The sequence below is a fragment of the Conger conger genome, chromosome 2 (genome assembly GCF_963514075.1).
Source record: "Conger conger chromosome 2, fConCon1.1, whole genome shotgun sequence".
NCBI lineage: Eukaryota > Metazoa > Chordata > Actinopteri > Anguilliformes > Congridae > Conger > Conger conger.
The window spans coordinates 51994210-52012960 of record NC_083761.1 but is presented as its reverse complement, the minus strand read 5'-3'; the positions used below and the strand labels follow the sequence as shown (position 1 = coordinate 52012960).

The window sequence follows — 18751 nt, the reverse complement described above, 5'->3', positions numbered from 1 at the left end:
AGGGATGCCACTAGCCGATATAAGCTCCATTCTACCCACCCAGTAATTGCAGAGGCAGTTATCAACATTACATTGGAAGTGCCAATTCACAGATGATGCATGTCGATGAAAGAATTAATGCACTAATGAACCATTACTCATTTGACTTGAATCATTCCTGACATGGGAAATATCCAGCAGTCAAAGTGGGCTCTTTGTTCCTGCTTCCTGTGCACTGCAGATTGAGCCATGAGTTGGTGAAGTGATATTTGGGACAATAGAGAAAAGCATAACAAAATAAAAAAGTAAGTAAATGCAAGCATACTCCTTTTTTAACAAAAGGACACATTTTATTTATACCAAATATAAGGGAAGTAAATACATGTTACATTAGCAATTTGTGACTTGTCAGCATTTTTATTATCTCATATTCCTGTATCAGTCCATTGTCTCCTCTTACACCTCAAATGTCAAACCGCGACACAAGTTTCTCTTGGTCGTCCAGATCTTTCTGTACTTTTTTCCTCATGTAGAAGATTGGACAATCTCGGCTGTAGAGTGGAAAAGAATACCAGTTTTAGAAAGACAGCTTGATAAATTGTCTGGCAATTGTCCATTGGAGGGCATTTCCCCAAGCTTGGCTGCTGTTCAGGCACTGCTACAGGGTAGCCTGGCACAAAACACCTCGACACTTACCTAGTGCAGAGGACGTCTTCGTGCAAGGATCCCTGGCAGCGCTGACATTGTGTCCAGAGTCGAGAGAACCTCTCCTCCAGAGCACTCATGTGGGAGATCTGCGGGAGATATCCTCATCGTGTGAGCACGCAGGCAACCTGGGCTAGGGCTAGCATGGTCCTGAGACCCTCAAGATGATCCCAAATCAAGTCACTTTACGCATGCATGCACATAGCCTAGACATTTCCCATGATTTAGAAGCAATGATTTATCACCATTTATCAGCATTTGAATAAAGTGTAGGCTGATTTTAAAAAGATGCACCATCATCAGATAGCCCTGCCAATCACAGAGCTCAAAAGTTCATAGTCCAGCACAGGCATTCCATTTAGCACCCATTCACTGGTCTCTACCAGCAGCATCATACAGCCTTAACGTCAAGCACTTGGCATTTCCTGCACTCAATACTCATTTTTGCTGTCGAAATAACATGAATCCTAATGTTTCCCAACATGGAAAAAGCCACTTATGCACACATCATTTTTACATTAGCAATAAAAACCTTAACTTTGATCACATCCATTTACAAGTTAACTAGTTAATTGTGCTGAATCATAATTTAAAAAATGCAGGAAATGGTTTAACTGCACCCATTACACTGGACACTGAAACGAAGAGAAACATGGAAAAAGGCTTGGTTGTTGTAACAAATTCCCCGGTATTAAAGGAAACCTACCCTTAACTGTGGTCCGATTCTGAAGCGTCACAGTTCATAAATGATTATTAGGCAGCATAAGAGTTGCTAAATTTATTTCAGTTTGGTTCTGAATCTAAGCAAGATGGTGCATGTAAAATGGTGGGCAGTCAGTTCAAGGGCTCTTGGAAGGAACCCACTTACCTCTTTCTGGTACAACTCAGACTCCCTTTTCTTGCAGAAGTCACAGACAGCAGCTAAGAAAACGCATCAGAAAATGCAACATTAGCAGCTGAGAACATATTTAGGTGAACCAGGGTCTAAAACATGTGTAGTATCTCTTTAAAGCCCACAGCAATACATGCCAAATATTTGTTGTGATGCTGATGACAGCAGGGAAAAAACAAAACAAAAGAGCAATTCCAACATGATTGACAGGTTGATTTCAAGTTTTACCATTCAGGCTCACACATTAGGATCTGGCTTCAACTTCACTTTCAACAACTTTTTCCTATTAATGTTTTATTTTAATCAAACAATTCAAGTTAGGATTCTCAGCATTTATTAAAGGTTATGTTTGTACATATTGGTTTCAAAATGTAGTAATTGCAGTACTTTACGTAGCCACACACTTTAATGTTCGAGACAAGTTAACAATGTCAAATAAAATAGTCTTTTTTTACTGTATTTGGTGGATATCCTTTGCACCATGAATTCCTGAAATCTTGACCCATCAACATCAGTAGAATCTTATTATCTTATTTTCAGGTTGTCCTACAAGTGATACAAATCTCTCTTCCCATCTATGGGAACTGTGGGGTGGGACAAGTTTCAGCTGTAAATTATGCCTAGAATACATTTGTTGGCTAAACGGCTTTATGTCATCAAGGGCCCAAGGTATCAGATGAGCCTTAAATCATTGTGCTGCTGCCAGGTATACTATAGATATGACAAAGGACACTTCTCCTGAAAATATTATTCAGCCCAAAAGTCCTTTCTAACAATACCAAAGTTATTTCTCAACTCCAGGTATCAAGGGAGTTGTGTCCCATTTCATTTTGAGTGCCCCAGTTTCGTTTAGAGAATTATGTAAGGCTGGGAGACTACCTACACTGGTCTAACAAAACTCTGGGGCTTATCTTATATGTAAAGCCCCATCTTATATATAAACCCTTTAAAACTAGATTTTTACTCTGAAAATCAAGACATACAGACCAAGAAAGTAAACGTGTAGCCACAAATGCAGCGGATGTGGTTGGCTAGCCTCTAAACAATGCACAACCCCGATGTTACTTTGAGATCTAGCATTTAAAAGATGAAAATGCCAAATTCAGAGTAAAAATTTAGTTTAAGACATTATGAAAGCCATAGATAGCCGAAAATGTACATAAATATTGATTTATGTGAAATTGGCTGTTGCGACTTATGGCTGATTATGATAGAACGGGTCACATACAGGATACCTCTCATACACACGTGACCGGACCAAAAAATAAATAAAATAAGAATTTCACGAGAATATTTATACAGCTTTTATACATGACCTTGGCACTGATCAGTGCTCATCTCTGTTGATTCGAGCATGTAAATATTTGGAATTCAACCACTGTTTGAACAAAACAAACAACATGATCATAATATAGTAATAATTTGCTAATTAGCTGATGCCTTCATCTAAAGTGACAGTTGATTAGACTAAGGGGACAATCCCCCTGGAGCAATGCAAGGTTAAGGGGTTCCCAGTCATGTACCTTAGCCACTAGGCTACAGGCTGCTCCCAAATTGCAAGAGAGTCCACTGGGACACATATACACTGGACTTGCCCCTCTCAAGGACCTCCTCCACCATTACACTCCTCTGAGGGGGTCTCAGGCCTGGGTTCTTAGTAAAGCTGCTTTGTGACAATCTTGTATTGTAAGCGCTATACAAATAAAATTGAAATGAATTGAATATACACATGGCTCTACTCACCATCAGTTTTGAGCACCGCCTTACACCCAATGCAGGTGCTTCTCTTCTGGGCAAAGGCCATGAGACCACCCACCCTGGAGGTCAGCACGGTCTTGCAGCGAGTGTGGTCTCCCTCTGACAAACAGGGAAAAAAGGAGTTAGGTTCCTGGAGAGTGTACTGGAAATAACCCCGATTCACTTGTGTAACATACAGATCAGGTAGGGAGGGAGGGAGATGCAGGGCACGTGCATGCAGCAGAGTCAGCGTCCACGGATACTCACTCAGCAGCACACTCTCAGCTTTGCTCTCTCCCAGGATGGGCTCAAAGATTCTCAACAGAGGCTTGGAGAGCTGCTGTTCCAGGTAGTACTGTGTGTCTATGGGGATGTTGTTCTCCAGCACATAGATTGGGTCCTAAATGGATGCACAAGGACACACAAAATAGAATACAGTGAAAAGCATAGGAACTGAAACACAAGAGAAACAGATCCTACTAAATATTGTACAGTACATATTGTAGAGCAATGCTTTTGCTCTACTAACATCATAAGCCCTGCTAACATCTTGGTAGCTTCCGCAAAGAATGGTAGAATTTCCAGAAATAATTCCTGTTTGTCCCTAATGATAAATTCCAGTATTTTACATGTGATGCAGGTTAGACTAACAGACCTGTAGTTTCCTGGATCAGTACGGTCCCCTTTCTCACATACTGATATCATATTACCTTGTTTCCAGTCATCCGGTATTTCTCCAGTCTCTAAAGACTGTCTAAAAATACTTGCCAGTGGTTTAAAAATCATCGCAAAACAAAGCAAGAACAATTCGATACAAACCTCAGATTTCATATAAGCTGCTACACCCTTGGCTGCTTTGATGATGACATAAGGCACTCTGTCCCCCAAATTGGGGGCACTACCTGCATCCCTCTTTCTCATTCTGCAGAGAAAGGAAGAAAGGGAAAGAGAAGGAGCTTAGCTGTGGCACACACAAAGGGGTCCAGCATTTGGCTTCCAGGAGTCAATGGGGGCTGTAGTGCCCAATCCCTCTAATGTTCCTGCTCACCTCTCAGCAAGCTCCACATGAGCCTGCTTCCCAGCATACTCCTGGGCAGACCTGGTGAGCTCTTTGGTGATGACCAGCTGGGAGATGTCGATTCGGTTACACAGCAGGTCCGAGATCACCTCCTTAGCATGCTCCACCGCTCCCTGGGGGTCTCTGAAACAGGGTGGGGGAGAGGCATGGTTATCCTTTCACCAGAGGGCTCATTTTCATTGTAGAGATGCAGTGGGCTCCAGAATTATTGGCACCCCTGACTGGCAATGCACAAAAAAATACTTCAAATTAAACATGATTACTGAGAAACTCAAAATGTTGAACATTTTAAAAATACAAGGACTTTACTTATGATCAAGCGGAGCACACTGTTCTGTAGTGTACCTGTCAATCAAAGTTTTCTGAAGACAGGTGTTGATGAGATTAGCCACTAGGGGGCAGTTGTCTCTGCGCACAGTCTCAATGCCTTTGCAGTCCATCTTTTCATGAGTGTCAGCACTGGAGGAGAAATACAAGCCAGCATAGCGCTTCTTGTTGATCAGTAGATACGGGTAATAAACCTGAAAAATAGGAAGGAAAAAAACCCAGAAGGGATCAAGAGAATTAGTATGGAAGTCTCTCTTGAATGAATATGGTTCATATATGCAATATGAAATTACATTACGTGGCATTATGAACTATGAAACATTATGAAACATTATGAAATATGAATATGAAAAGACCACATTCAATTCTCCGGCTAAGGCGCATATTATTCAGCGGCAAACCTTCTCAAACTCTAGTTTGATGGGTGGGGTGAAATGACTGGAGACATATTCGGCTGCTTCCCTCCCCAGCTCCATTGCCTCCTTTACTGTGGAGACACCAAGCTTCACCATCACAGAGTCCGTGTCCCCATAGATCACCTGACAGAGAGAGGAGACGCTCAAGAGTTTACGCGTCATGCCAGAGGGTCTTTAGATCAGTCAATACAAAAAAGCTGGGACAAAGCCGACAAACAGACATTCAATGTGAGACATGCAGAGGACCACAGCAACCGATTCTTACCTTGGAATCGGCTTGGTATCCGTTGCAAATGGTATATTTGGATTCCACGAGCGTTTTGGTTCGTTCGATCATCTGTCTGCCAAAACCGGTTACACTCTTGGGAGACAGCAGAAAACATCATATTACCGTTTAGACACAAGAAACTCTAAACATCATTGGCTTGTGATCTATCACACTTCCACCAACAACTCTTATGTATGCGGAAACTGAGGAATGGGTGTTCTGAAGTTTACCTGTGAGATCTCCAGGCAGGGCAGCTTGCCAACCTGGGCCCCAGTGAAGCCATAGACCGAGTTAGCGCTAATCTTCAGGGCCAGCTGTCGCCCATCCAAAACCTGCTTTTTAAAAGGGTCACTTTCCTTTTTTAGTTCTGCCTTTGCCCTGGAAGAAGGATTGCACAAAGGTATAATAAACGGATATAGGGAGGGAACCTAATGGAAATATACAATTCATACAGACATTGCATGCAACACCCTTCTGTCTAACCAGAACTGTGACTAAGCTCTACCACCAAGACATCCTTTTTTTAATGATTTCAAATAAGGACATTAAAGAGAAAACACGTGAAAATACTCAAGAAATATCATCCTGAAATACAACAGACTATATACAGTGCCCTCCAAAAGCAGAAATGGGGGACTGAACACAAAAACAGAAGTTTCTGTAAAATGGTAAAACATACGCTTGTAAATACCATGAATGAAAATCTGGTTGTCTGCGCTCAAAATCATCTTTTGGCCTCAAATCCAAATTTTAACTGTCGTAAAAATAACAAATTTCAATCTCCCATTACCATACTTTTGGAAGGTACTCTAAATGACAGAAGGTACTAAGGTACTAAGTTAAACTATGCCTAGAAAAGCAGATAATAAAGCAGCTCTTAAATAGACAACATCCATAGAAAACATAACACTGTTATTAATAAAGCAAAATAAATCAAAATACAAAGTTAAAAAATGTAATTCCTTGAATTCTATGATGCAGTCTAATTATGCTTCATATAGTGCTTCATTGAGATTTCCTTGATTAACTCCCTTCTTTAATTTAATACTTAGAACCATGTCACATTGATTGCATTTACATTCTTAGGCACATTTACAAAGTTTAGCCATTATAACATGGATTTAACATGATTTCTCATTTGCAGCTCAGCAGCAACCTTCTTTATGAATTTTGAACACTTAAAGCAGTGAATCAACCATATGGGGTTACTTTTCAATTTACCGAATGAATCTGGAAAATAAAACCAGACTGGCCCTACTCTTCCAAAGAGCACCATTCAGAGATTTTCAAGTACATTTTCCCATTTCCTAACAGGGCCAGCTTGTATTGTTGCAGTTAGGGACATGGGAAGTGCTGTGAAGCATAACGGTTCTGTGAGTGTGGCCCTCACCTCTTCCTGGCAGAGAGCAGGTTCTCCAGGATTTCTGGCAGGAGCCCCTTCTTCACAGAGCTCTTCACAAAGTAGTCCCCAGTGGGCGTCTTGATGAAATCTTCAGCAGAGAGGCTGAAGGAGACAGCCCACAGTGTCAAAGGTGTGTACACATCCAACAACACTGTTCCCCAGGGTGAACCCATGAACAACACATCTTTTCTAGCATCTGTAGTAATCAAGTAAGCAAGTTCTCACCCACACGCATGACAAGTTTCAAGTAAAAAATATACACAATATGCCCCACTGCATTCAGTTATTTCAAGGAAATATGAGCATTTAATTCGATAAATGTTGTGCATTTGCAAATATGAATGTAATTATAGATTTTATAAAAAAATTTCCCCGATGGAGGTCATTCAATAGAGACCATTTTCTGTGTTCAGCATGTCAGTAAAGGCTGGGTTGCCAGCCATTTTGTTGCAACATCAAAAGCAAGAGCATTCAATTTCCAGCTACAGCACTCCATCAGTCAGTGAAATTCCTTTATTTAAAGCATTCATTTTTGTACCGTACCTGTTGCATCACATGAAGCATTCTTTCTGATTGCTAAATGAGGTGTGACAGCATTTATTTTTAGATTATTGCAAGATTAGACTAGTTGTGGTTTCACATTTTTGTCTCTTCGTCTGAGATGGTAATTACACCCCTTAAAAATAAATCCATATTTAAAACTTCTTATCTGAGTTGTGTAGGAACAAAACATAACCATGATTCAAATGTCTGCTTCCCTCTGGTGTATTTTGGTACTGTATTCACTTCTGGAAACAGACCTTTCAGCCCTATAATGTAAAGTCCTCGTGAGGAAAAAGCACACTACAGTCCCCCTACTGTTGGAACCTTTAAATATTTCAAACTGCTGCATATTAAAGTGCTCACATATGCCACCTGGTGGTGGTTGTGCAAACAAGTAGGGACTGTGAAAAAAAAAAAAAAAAAAAATACATATGCAAATTTGCCACTGCCTGGCAAATCTCCCGAGCGCCAAATGCAACACAAAACCACTGTACATCATGTCATGGTATGTATGTGAGATTACAACACTGAACAAACTGGAAGGTGGGAGGGGGTCTTACCCCAGTCGTTCTGCCGCCCCCTTCTGGAGTAGAGTGGTATAGCAGAGATTGTGGGCCATCATGATGGAGGGGTACAGTGAGGAGAAGTCCAGGGTGGCAATGGGTATGCTGTAGTACCTGTGCACACATATGCCAAGCATAAGCAATGCTGACAGTGATGGTCCCTTTTTCAGACATGTAGCATTAATGAGATAGTAGAACTGACCCCTTCTCAGGCTCGATCACTGTGGCTCCTGTGTAGTCTTCCCCACCCTCCGTCTTCACCACAGGCATTACTAGTCCCTGCTTCATTGCCTGCAGCCAAAACACATGTCATCATATGAGAACCAAGAGTCATCAGTTGGACTCTCCACCCCCATGGCATTTGATGGCTGGCTTCTCTCCTAGCCCCCAAGCTTATACCTGGCGTAATTAAAAGGGCTCCGGCCAACATGCTACTACTTCAAAGTCACAAATGAGCAAGTAAGTAAAACACACTCACATCTCAAGGCAGGCGGACTTAAATCACATCATATGTGATACATGGAAACCCGCTCTGAATCACTAAAATGAATGGGCTCCAGACTACCCTTTTCAACTGGTGGCACAATCACAATTTAGTGGCGCAACATTTGCCGCTTAAAAGGCGATACTTAGCTAGGTCTCATTGGTACTGCATACTGAATTTCACTTCAATAGTACCAGTGTTCGATCTCTGAACTGCAATAAGGACATATTGTCGGTGGTAGGCGGTTGAATGAGGCCATATTGTAGCCTATAATATTATTATTTTTTGGCCCCCACAATGCCAGGGACCATGATTGTACCAAATTAAAATGCTGGAACATCAAATGTTACTGCTGGAGAAAAAAAGGAATGACCTCCTCCACAATAAGCTGCCTATGGTAGGCTAAGGTAAATTAAGAAGCTAAATTGTTCATGCCCACTGCAACAATGTTGTTATAATGTGATCATTAAAGGTGCCATCTTGCATGATAACAGGCTATGTGTGTCATTGTTGGCCTTTTATTTGTATTGCTGATTTTATTCTCCCTGCGCTAGGGCATGTTATACATTTATTGTGTTATTATTCTGGGATTATCATGGCACAAATAGACAGTCTATTTTTTATCAGAACGCAAGTGAATTGGTGTAAAATGCAAATTTAGAAATATCCCAGTGGCTAGCGTGACCACTGGTAGAGTGCAAGGGAAATGCAGAAAAGTGTTTCAATAATCAGTGTGCCAGCAAACAATTACAAAAATCTAGCTAAAATATGGCATATGCCAAACAAGTTCTGCAGATTTAGCGTTTTAAATAAAAGAACACAGGAAACTTGGTTGTTATAGGCTATTCATATTACCTATCAAAATATCAACAAATAAATCAAATGAATATTGCGATCATTCCCCATTGACATTAGACAACTACAACGGGTCAGTCATCGGTCGTTTGCAGAAAAAGGACGGCTAAACGCTAACAGGGGGGGGCGACACCACCATGAGGTTTTACCGCCTCACCTGTCTGAGCAGCTGGGAGACCACCTTGATCTGCTGGCCGCGGGACAGCAGGTAGGAGAGCGGCACGCCGGTGACGCGGGCCATCTCCATGTAGTTAATCACACACATGAGCTTCTGCAGGAGACGCAGCGGGAGGTAGGCGTCCTTCAGGCAGTACACCGCAAGACGCCGTCGGGTCTGCTCATTACCGTTCTGTGAGAGGGTTTACACAGAGAACAGGGTGTCTGCCTCTGCTCTCGGATCAAAACGTACATTCATTCGGCTTCATTTTGCGTTTATTATGCTTCAGTAACATGTAATATATGACAATAAGGTTGCCATTAAACTAATATTGTTGTTAACTAAATAACTACTGAGAAGCTAATCTGTACAGCTTTGTTTATGCATTTGTACATCATTACTTTATGTTAACTACATTGGTTCATGCCAATAGATGTTGGAATAAAAAAAACAACAACAAAAAAAAAACAGTTCATGTATTTGTTAATAGTTAACTAATAAATGTAAACATGGTTTGCTATTATACATAGTATAAGTATTCATGTAACTAATACATTAGTTAGCTGTTAAATACATTTCATGCTGAATGAATGCATTTGTACGTCAATTCATTTATGTTAACAACCACATTAGGTAATGTCAATTAATTTACCCTTATTGTAAAAAGTAACCAAGTAATATTTACTCCACGTCCGAGGGAGGGAGTGAGAGAGAGAGAGAGAGAGAGAGAGAGAGAGAGAGAGAGAGAGAGAGAGAGAGAGAGAGAGAGAGAGAGAGAGAGACGTGTCATGTGAGAGATGGAGATTACCTGCAGGTCAGTGATAATGGAGTGCTGCACATCCTCCTTCTGCTCCTGCAGGAAGTGGAAGCTCACTGCGTTCAGGGTGTAGGAGCGCAGCTTGTAGTCCCTCAGTAGCACCTGACAGAGAGGCAGAACAGGACAGCTAAGAAATCTTTGGGTACCTGCTAACAATTGCACTGCCTTTGAGACAGAGCAGTCCCTTTGCTGAGTTTACTTGAGCTGTTCAGAGTTGTATTTATTGCCCACCTAGTAGTTAGCCAATTGTTTTGTTACATGAATAGACAAATTATTTAGAATGTTGCCTTGCCTGCTAGGGAATATTGACTTGTCTGCTAACGTCATTTGCCAGGGTGCCATGAATACCTCTGTATAACATGTTAGTCTGTTGTTATATCTCATCATTATAATAGGGGATTGTAGAACAACAACGTTAATGCTTTATTAAAATAGGAGTGTCAATGACACACAAAAAAAAAACAAAAAGTGTGAAAAGGTAATTGCCCACTTAAATTTAATAACTGGTTGCATCATCTTTAGCCACAACAACTGCAACCAAACCCTTGCTTTAATTTGATATCAGTCTTTCACATTGCTGTGGAGGGCGACTTCAATGTGCTAAATCACCCAGGCGGTAAAGAGGCTCGGATCACTCTCACTCGCTGCACTTAAGCAGATTTCAACCAGTCCCAACTCTTCGTTCATGAATCTGTGGGTACATTCAAAAGAAAATAAGTAGGAGGGTGTGGTTACGTGGTTGGTCCAAAAATGCTCAGAGCAATGCTTAAAGTGCGCTTTGAACACTAGAACCTTTTTAAAAGAGACCTGTGTGGACAAACTCAATAATGTGGTCTGTTGTTTACCTCACTTTTGCAGACCCCGGCTAGAACCAGGGTAACTGAAAAGAATGAAGCATGGATTTGAACCTTCTTGCTTCTTGCCGAAGGTGTTACCCACTGCACCACCATGCCACCCTATCAATGTATTATGACTTTTTTTATTCCTTCTCAGATCTATTGTCACATCCTCGGTATTTGCTAAATTGTGCCTCTCGGGATGATAAACAGCTATTGCTTGATTGAATTAATGAAACACGGCTGCAGTCACATTTAACTGCCACTTGCATTATCCGACTGAGCCTGTCCCATTCTCTGCCACCTGTGAGCACAGTGAGCAATGCCAATACAATACAAGTAGGACAGAGAGGGCGCCTACCTGTAGAAGATCAAACTGAACCCTGCCCTCCATATTGACCGCCTTGTTCTCCCTCCTACCCATCTGCTTGCTCTGGAAGCTGGAGTCCCGTATCACCGACTTGATACCCCACACTCGGCCCAGGTAGGGGAACAAATTCACCTGGAGGAGCAGAATGAGAGGTCCAATAGTGCACCAATAGTGCAGCAACACAGTCATGACAAGAATACCACTTTCACACTGAAGCAATGACCCGTGGCGTGAAAGGGTCAACCTGCATTATCCAGCATGGGTCCAGGACCCTGTTCACCACTGGGATTTAAGCAGCTTCAATATGGGTCGGCTTTGGTGTGAAACTGCGGACAAGTGTAACTCTACGCAACAAGGTTCTGACTGACCCGTGATCTTGTTGTGTTTAACTGGCACAAATTTACAAATGTAAAATGAAACCATACTAATCTAAATATAGCCTATTAGAACTTAACTTCTCAGGAATTGTCTTCATTTTCATAAATAGCTCATGGAGAATATTGAATAAGAAGAAATAATGTGTTACTTCAAACATTTCGCGACATAGGCCTAGTGTTTACAAAGCATTAGCAAGACTTGGAACTTCATTGGGCTATTGATTCATGAGTTATAACATAAGTTACATAACCAGCTGGCTACCAAGCTGTATTTGCAGGAAAAAGATAAACATGTACACAAGTAAACTTGCGAACCTGGGCCTTGTGTATACGGTGACAACCTGGTACTTAACTGCTACCAGTGTGGCGTGAATCAAAAGTGGACTGAACCCACGTTCAAGATCCTGTGGCAACCTCGGAGTTGTGTGTGAAAGGGGTGTCACACAGCAGTGAAGACCCCGAGTACAACATGGGCATATACCTTTAGTGCGGCTGCTCTGTTCAGTAGGTAGGGAAGGTCAAAATTCTGGATGTTGTAGCCAGTGATGATATCGGGGTCAACTGTCCTTACAAACTCTGCCCATTTCTGACAAGACAAAAGATGTCCGTTAACATTCATGATGTAAAACAAGGCAGAGATCTGCATTTCAATCGTAAAAATATTGAAGATAGCTGATATGATTGGCAATTCCTATGATGTTTATTGATATTATATTATATCCCAAAATAAATACATACATTTATTAGAAATAAACTGGCAAGTTAATGTTTCGGAATAATTACATCTTTGCGTTACCATTTTGGCACCTTCTTCCAACTTAGTTCTTTCCAGTTTTCCCCATTTCTATACTGACCATTTATTAGTTTAGTAAATGCACATAATTCCACTATAATATAGAAAACCATAATATTGAACTTATTCTTATGACAATAAGAAAATTGGATATTGTGACAACCCTATTTAGCACACCCAGGTCTACCAATTAGCAGCTTAACGAGATCTCTAGCTGCTGAAAGAGGTGTGCTTTTTTTTTTAGGGTTGGAGTGAAAACCTACAGCGTGGTAGATCCCCATAAACAGGATTTCACCAGGAGTCCTGACAAAAAATATTTCAGGATTCTTATTTAGAATGGAAAACGAATTGACATAATTTCAGATATAACCCCACTTTCTGACCCCCTCGCTTGCCTGTATCCTGTACCTGCTGGGGATGGGTATAGTTGAGATTCTTTCCAATACGAAGATTTAAAGATTCTAAGATTCTAAAACGAGATTTAAAACAGTGCCGGTGCCTAAACTATGCCCAAATCGATACCTTCTTTAAAATAAAGAGCAAATGTTAAAGAACCTCATTTTAATAGCGCAGGCAAAACAATTCAACAAAATAATAACTATAAGCCATTTAAATTATACTTTTAAATGAACATTATTAATTATTAAATTATTAAACTCTTATCAAAGCATTTAGCTTGGTCAAGGTGTGTGGCAGGGTCATAGATTAGCCTGTAACTTCCATTGCAGAACACCAGAGGGTGGTGGATGTTTAAACCGGCAACTCAGGCATTGTATCAAGCGGCAGCAAAATGTGGCTTGTGATTAGATGCGGTAGGTACTGGTGATATGGTAGCCGGTGCCATAGGGGTACTGGGTCTTGGTAGCAAAGCCTCGTACCTGCAGCAGCTGTCTCTCCTGGGAGAAGCAGAGGAGCTGGGAGCCCACGATGCTGGCGCAGGACTGCAGGGTGAAGACGGTTCGTATGAAAGGCTCCTTCTCCCCCTGCCGCTGAACCATTGAGGCGATCTGGATCACAGGATCCACGTCCGCTTCTGGGAACACGCCTGCAAGAGGGGGAACAGGTCGTCATGAAAACTCTGGCATACACATTAGGGGAAGGGAAGACACATTAAATACAGTTCACAAAGGTCGAAGTAACACAGAATTGTGTGTTTTACACACACACAGCAAATACCTGCAAGTGAGAGAATTAGATTAGAGAATCAATACAATGCATTACAGAATATACAGAGCAGTCCGTAAGTATTTGGACACTGATAAAATTTCTGTTCTTTTGGTTCTGTACTCCAGCACATTAGAGTCGAAATGAAATAATGAATGAGGTTAAAGTGCAATTATGTGAACATGAAATTATGTATACGTGTGTACACGACCACAGCGCCCACTCTACCGACACATGCTTTTCAATTGCTCAGTATTAACACTACAGCTTTATCATTCATTCATTTTTGTACTGATGCTTGCTTACAAACTAGCCTATGCTCCATTGGTTTGGGTATTCACTTGTAGGATAAACTTGTGGGAGATTTACGAAGCAAGTCTAAAATACCATCAGTTAAATTGCTAGGGTATTGCCTTGAAATTCCAAATTCACAGAAAGGATTTATAACAGTTGGCATCTGTAATTGTCAAAACAAAGAAAGATGCAACTTGGTGTTTTACAATTGGTCATCTCTATTATGTTCCTCATAATAAATTAACATAATGGCAACATTAGAAAAATGTAGAATGGGTACATTTAAAATGAAGCCACATATTTATATCAAAAGAATGTCTATGGTGATGACATCACCACCTCTGAACCCCCCTACCCCCTAAGCCTGTACAAGAGTAACATTGGCTAGCTTTAGAGACTAATATTGATATGATTTAACAGACTCACCTTTCCTTCCAGCACACTCAATGTCAAAGCTCAACACCCTGAGTGGAGCGATCTTCTGCCACTCCCCTTCGGCTGGGTGGCTGACCAGGTCTGTCCACCCCACGTCCACTTCGTATTGACACAGCGACACCTGGAGGCGGAGGGAAAGATGCGCTTTAGAGTGCATCCTCGGTCACACCCCATTTCACTGGGTCCCCCTATCCCCACACCAGAACAAACCCCATCACTCAGTACCTTGCCGGGGTGGTGGGAGTCAGCCTCTCCTGTGGCCTTTTCTTCCCTCACTCTGTATTTCCCAGCAGGCAGTTCAATCCAGCAGCAGCCCACCACATCACAGTCTACCATGAATCTTATAAAGAATGTGGAAATGCAAGATTGAGAACTAGGTTCTAGTATGTATTCACAATGGAAGAAACTCCGTTCCATGCAGAGTACCCATCCACCCCACATTAAATGGTGTCTAGCATGGTAAAGTCAATAATGTGAAGCAGATTATATACAGCTGTGGAAGAAAAGCACCTTATCTCAAAGTCTATGTTGGCCTCATAGGAGGCATAGCTCTGCGTGGAAAAAGGCCCAAACTTGAATCCCTGTTCCAACAGCCTTTTGGCTGGGGCAATAAGTCTAGGCGTTGCCATAGTGATGCGAAGGAAGTCCAAAGGACGATTTCCATGGTAGCCATACATGCCTGAAACACAAAGAGGTTAGCATAAAACAGGAAGGACGGTTGCGGTTGGTGCAATTGCACGCAACTTTAAGGACCCCTACGCCTTCCAGATTAAGACACATAATGGTGCTCTTACTCACTCTCTTTACGGGTGATGTCAACAGCTAGAACGGTTACAGACAGGTTCTCCTTGTTGGAACGCATATCCTTCAATACAGCAAAGTTCAACTCCTTCTGGAAGTCACTCAGGTGAGAGCTGGTGAAACCTGTGATGTGGGTCAGGGGGAAGAAATATGAAAATGGGTCATTAGGATGCGCAAATGGGTATTTATGAATTGGATGTTTTATGCCCTGTAGGGGTTAGTGCGTTTCCTCTTTGTCCACAGGCATTTCTTGGAAGTACTCACCTTTGACTTAGCCTGATCTGTAAAGTCTTTATGGAACAAAGAATGGTACTAATGATAACAATAATAATAATAATAATAATAATAATAATAATAATATGAAAAAAAACTGACACCTTGGCACAATTACAAGCCATAGGTTTGCCATCATTGACCCATTTCCGAAAAGAGGGATATGAAGTTTATCAGCACCAAACTATTCATCAGACAGAAAGCATGAAGGTCAACTGCAGCATGCCACATTGGACACTAACACAGGATCTTCTTGAGACTTCACGTATTTATCGGATGTAGAACAAAACCTGCTCGTTTTAAAAGCATCTACAAATATAAATAAGCGTAGCCATATATACAGTGGGTCACTCTGGGGTAATCAATTTATTCTGAAAACAAAAAATACATTCTTCAAACTTACATTTTGTGTGCATGGGTACGTCAAAACGCAATTGTTTTAAGGCATTGTTTTCAGCCCAAACATTTGGAAAAAGTCATGAAAGGAAGAGAGCATTTACAGTGTTGTAGTAAGTTCAATTTTAAAGTCTGATGGCATCAGCCCTAGCCTTTCGCGTGCACCTGCTTATCAATTTCTTCAGAAAGACTATAAGGAGTGAATGCAAGCATCACTGTGGGTCAAAATACTACCTTTTACGTAATAGTGTAAACTGCAAACATTCACATCAAACTGAGCACGGGGAAGAGGGAAGAGAAACTCACCGGTGGGAGCAGGCGTGTAGAAGTATGGGGCGAAGCCATGAACGTGACAGCATACAGAGTGTCCGGCGTCCGTGACTCCAAACATACGGATGATGGGCACGCGCCCCTGACTCTGACCAGGCATCCCCACCACTGTAGAGCCTAGTGGATAACCAGAGAGCGCGAGTGAAACAAGGAAGGGAGGGGCGCGTGCAAGATAAGCGGTGACTCGCAATGTATAAATATAAACAACAGCATTTCAGGAAAATGGGTCCTTACCTAAATAGTAGTCCAAGTCTATCTGTTGGAATGTGAGTCGGTCAGTCTGGACGTTTAGAGGGGGGGCGGGGGGGCGACACCATCGGGGGTTCATATCAGCAGAGAAGAGGTCACCTTACAATAAGAGGGTTAAAAGTAAATATGGTAAAATATTAGATGCTTTTTCTTTCTTTTTTAAAACATGATGCACATTTGCCCCATGATGGGCTAAAAATGCTGCACTTTAGAGTCCTTGGTAACAGCAGACAAGGGTCATTCTATGAAAAATCAACCAGAGGTGTGGGGAGGACAACACCAATTTTGCTCAAACTTTGTGTAAATGCTCTTCATATATTCAATAGAGAAGTGGAAATTGGGGCTGAGGCATTGTAGTATCAACTCAATGTATTGTACATAAGCAGGCCTATCATACCTTTTGAAGAACATAAAGTTTCATTTTGATCGGAAACTGTCCACCTCAACTACTTTGTTGAATATCATTTTTGAATAAATTATCCGTTTCTCTTCATTTTCCTGGGGGATGTTCTCAAATATCTACTAGACTTGGGCTTTTGGAAGTCATAGACCAAGTGGTGGTGGTGTAGTAAGCCATCAGATATTCGGTGGGGTGGTTGATTTTTCACAGAATGGTCCAATAGCTACACAGGCTGCAAGTAAGGAACTCAAAACTTACCATCTGGTATGACATCATGTCCAGCCTGTCCTTCTCTTGACTCTTCCATTTCTGCTTCATCCAGCATGGCTAGCTCCTCCTCGAAGACAGAGGGGCTGTCCTCCCAGTCTGCACCCATTTTGCTCCGCTTGGTCTGGGAAGCTCCTCCCATCTTCTGGCCGTTCCTTCTTTTAACATCCATGCCTTTTTACAAAAATCCTCGGTAAGAATCCATGTATAACATTGATTTAGCTTCCTTGTTTAATAATTCTACCGACACAATACTTGCAAAGTCTGGTACACAATGAATACCCCCGGTACTGTAATACCTAGCTACCTGGATTTCTGAAAACGTAACATGGTCGTAGATTTTCTTCCGAGAGTAAAAAAAAAAAAAAAAAAAGCATTATTTGTTTCCATCAGTCCTGAATGAAAAAAATACGATAACGTAACCATGCAAAGTTCTCTCACATGTGTAACTTATCTTTCCATACGTTCCCATGGCACAGTATTTAGCTAGCTATGGTAACGTTAGTCAGGTAAGAAACGTTTGGTGAAGTTATTTGATTCAATTAACAGTTGAACATCGGCTGTTGATGACAGGGAATAACCCTCTATCACAACAAAATGTCAACATTGTTACACCGACAACCTGCGGTGCACAATAAGCAATGCTAGGACCAATTGCCGGTAACTGGCGCTCGTAGACGTGCAACATGTAATTTTAGGTAAACCTTTAGGTTAACTTTCGGCGAACTTTAGATCTAGCCAAGTTAGCAAACGTTAGGCAATTGTGGTTGCGTATGAAACTGTAACTTATGACTTAAATGTAGCTTTTAATGTAGCTAACTGCAAATGTTATCGCTAATTGGTCAGGTCAAGTTAGCAGCATACTGAGGAGAAATCTCAAAGAGCAAGCTCGGTAAGTGTATTGTAGTTAGATAGCCAACTAGCTACGATACTGCTGCTATGAATGCCATTAGTCCATAATCGTGAAAACAACCGCATCGCTAGAATACATGTCACATAACACACAAATGTAATGAAATAGGCTTGGTTCTGTATCCATAAAATAGCAACATCCAAAATCAGGAACGGTTGTGCTTTACCTTAGCTTAATTCCGTTCCCTAGATAGATTTCGCTCCAAATCTACTTAAACTCCCGCCAACTCCAGTGCATCGCTGTTTTCCTACTTCTTATTCTTCTTCTTGTGTTTTTTTTTGGCGGCTTGTCATACCAACTTTAGGTGCATACCGCCACCTACCCTACTGGAGTATGTAGAACAGGATTCCAGAATTATTATATTTTTTGTACATTTTTAGATTTTTAATTTTCTTTTTTATTATAAGTGCAAAGTACAATTCTATATTCTAAGAAACAATCATGTGCCTATTAGGAACCCTCTCTGTACTTCTCACACCTTATCGCCGCTGTCTTCCTATTCTTTGACTTATTACTTTTATGGAAGTATACATGACCTGCACGCATTACTGCCGCCTATTGTATGGGAGGGACTACTCTATTTTGTCCGGATGTATAAAACGGTGGACCAGAGATTGACCATAGACTGTA

The 18751-nt window shown here is 41.4% G+C and overlaps 1 protein-coding gene across 1 annotated transcript; it reads right to left on the bottom strand.

Annotated features, from left to right (window-relative positions):
• Positions 1-307: 307 nt before the first annotated feature.
• LOC133121844 (DNA polymerase delta catalytic subunit-like) lies at positions 308-18416 on the bottom strand. Its single transcript, XM_061231345.1, has 27 exons — positions 18288-18416; positions 17200-17382; positions 16527-16640; positions 16269-16409; positions 15291-15416; positions 15003-15171; positions 14718-14832; positions 14484-14613; positions 13478-13644; positions 12288-12392; positions 11421-11561; positions 10215-10325; positions 9407-9598; positions 8113-8201; positions 7908-8024; positions 6793-6906; positions 5633-5780; positions 5400-5495; positions 5120-5257; positions 4737-4912; positions 4362-4514; positions 4133-4235; positions 3581-3713; positions 3320-3433; positions 1553-1605; positions 676-773; positions 308-530 (listed from the first exon to the last, which is right to left on the bottom strand). The coding sequence occupies exons 2-27, from the start codon at positions 17378-17380 to the stop codon at positions 443-445; spliced, it is 3312 nt and encodes a 1103-aa protein (XP_061087329.1). The 5' UTR covers positions 17381-17382; positions 18288-18416; the 3' UTR covers positions 308-442.
• Positions 18417-18751: the final 335 nt, after the last annotated feature.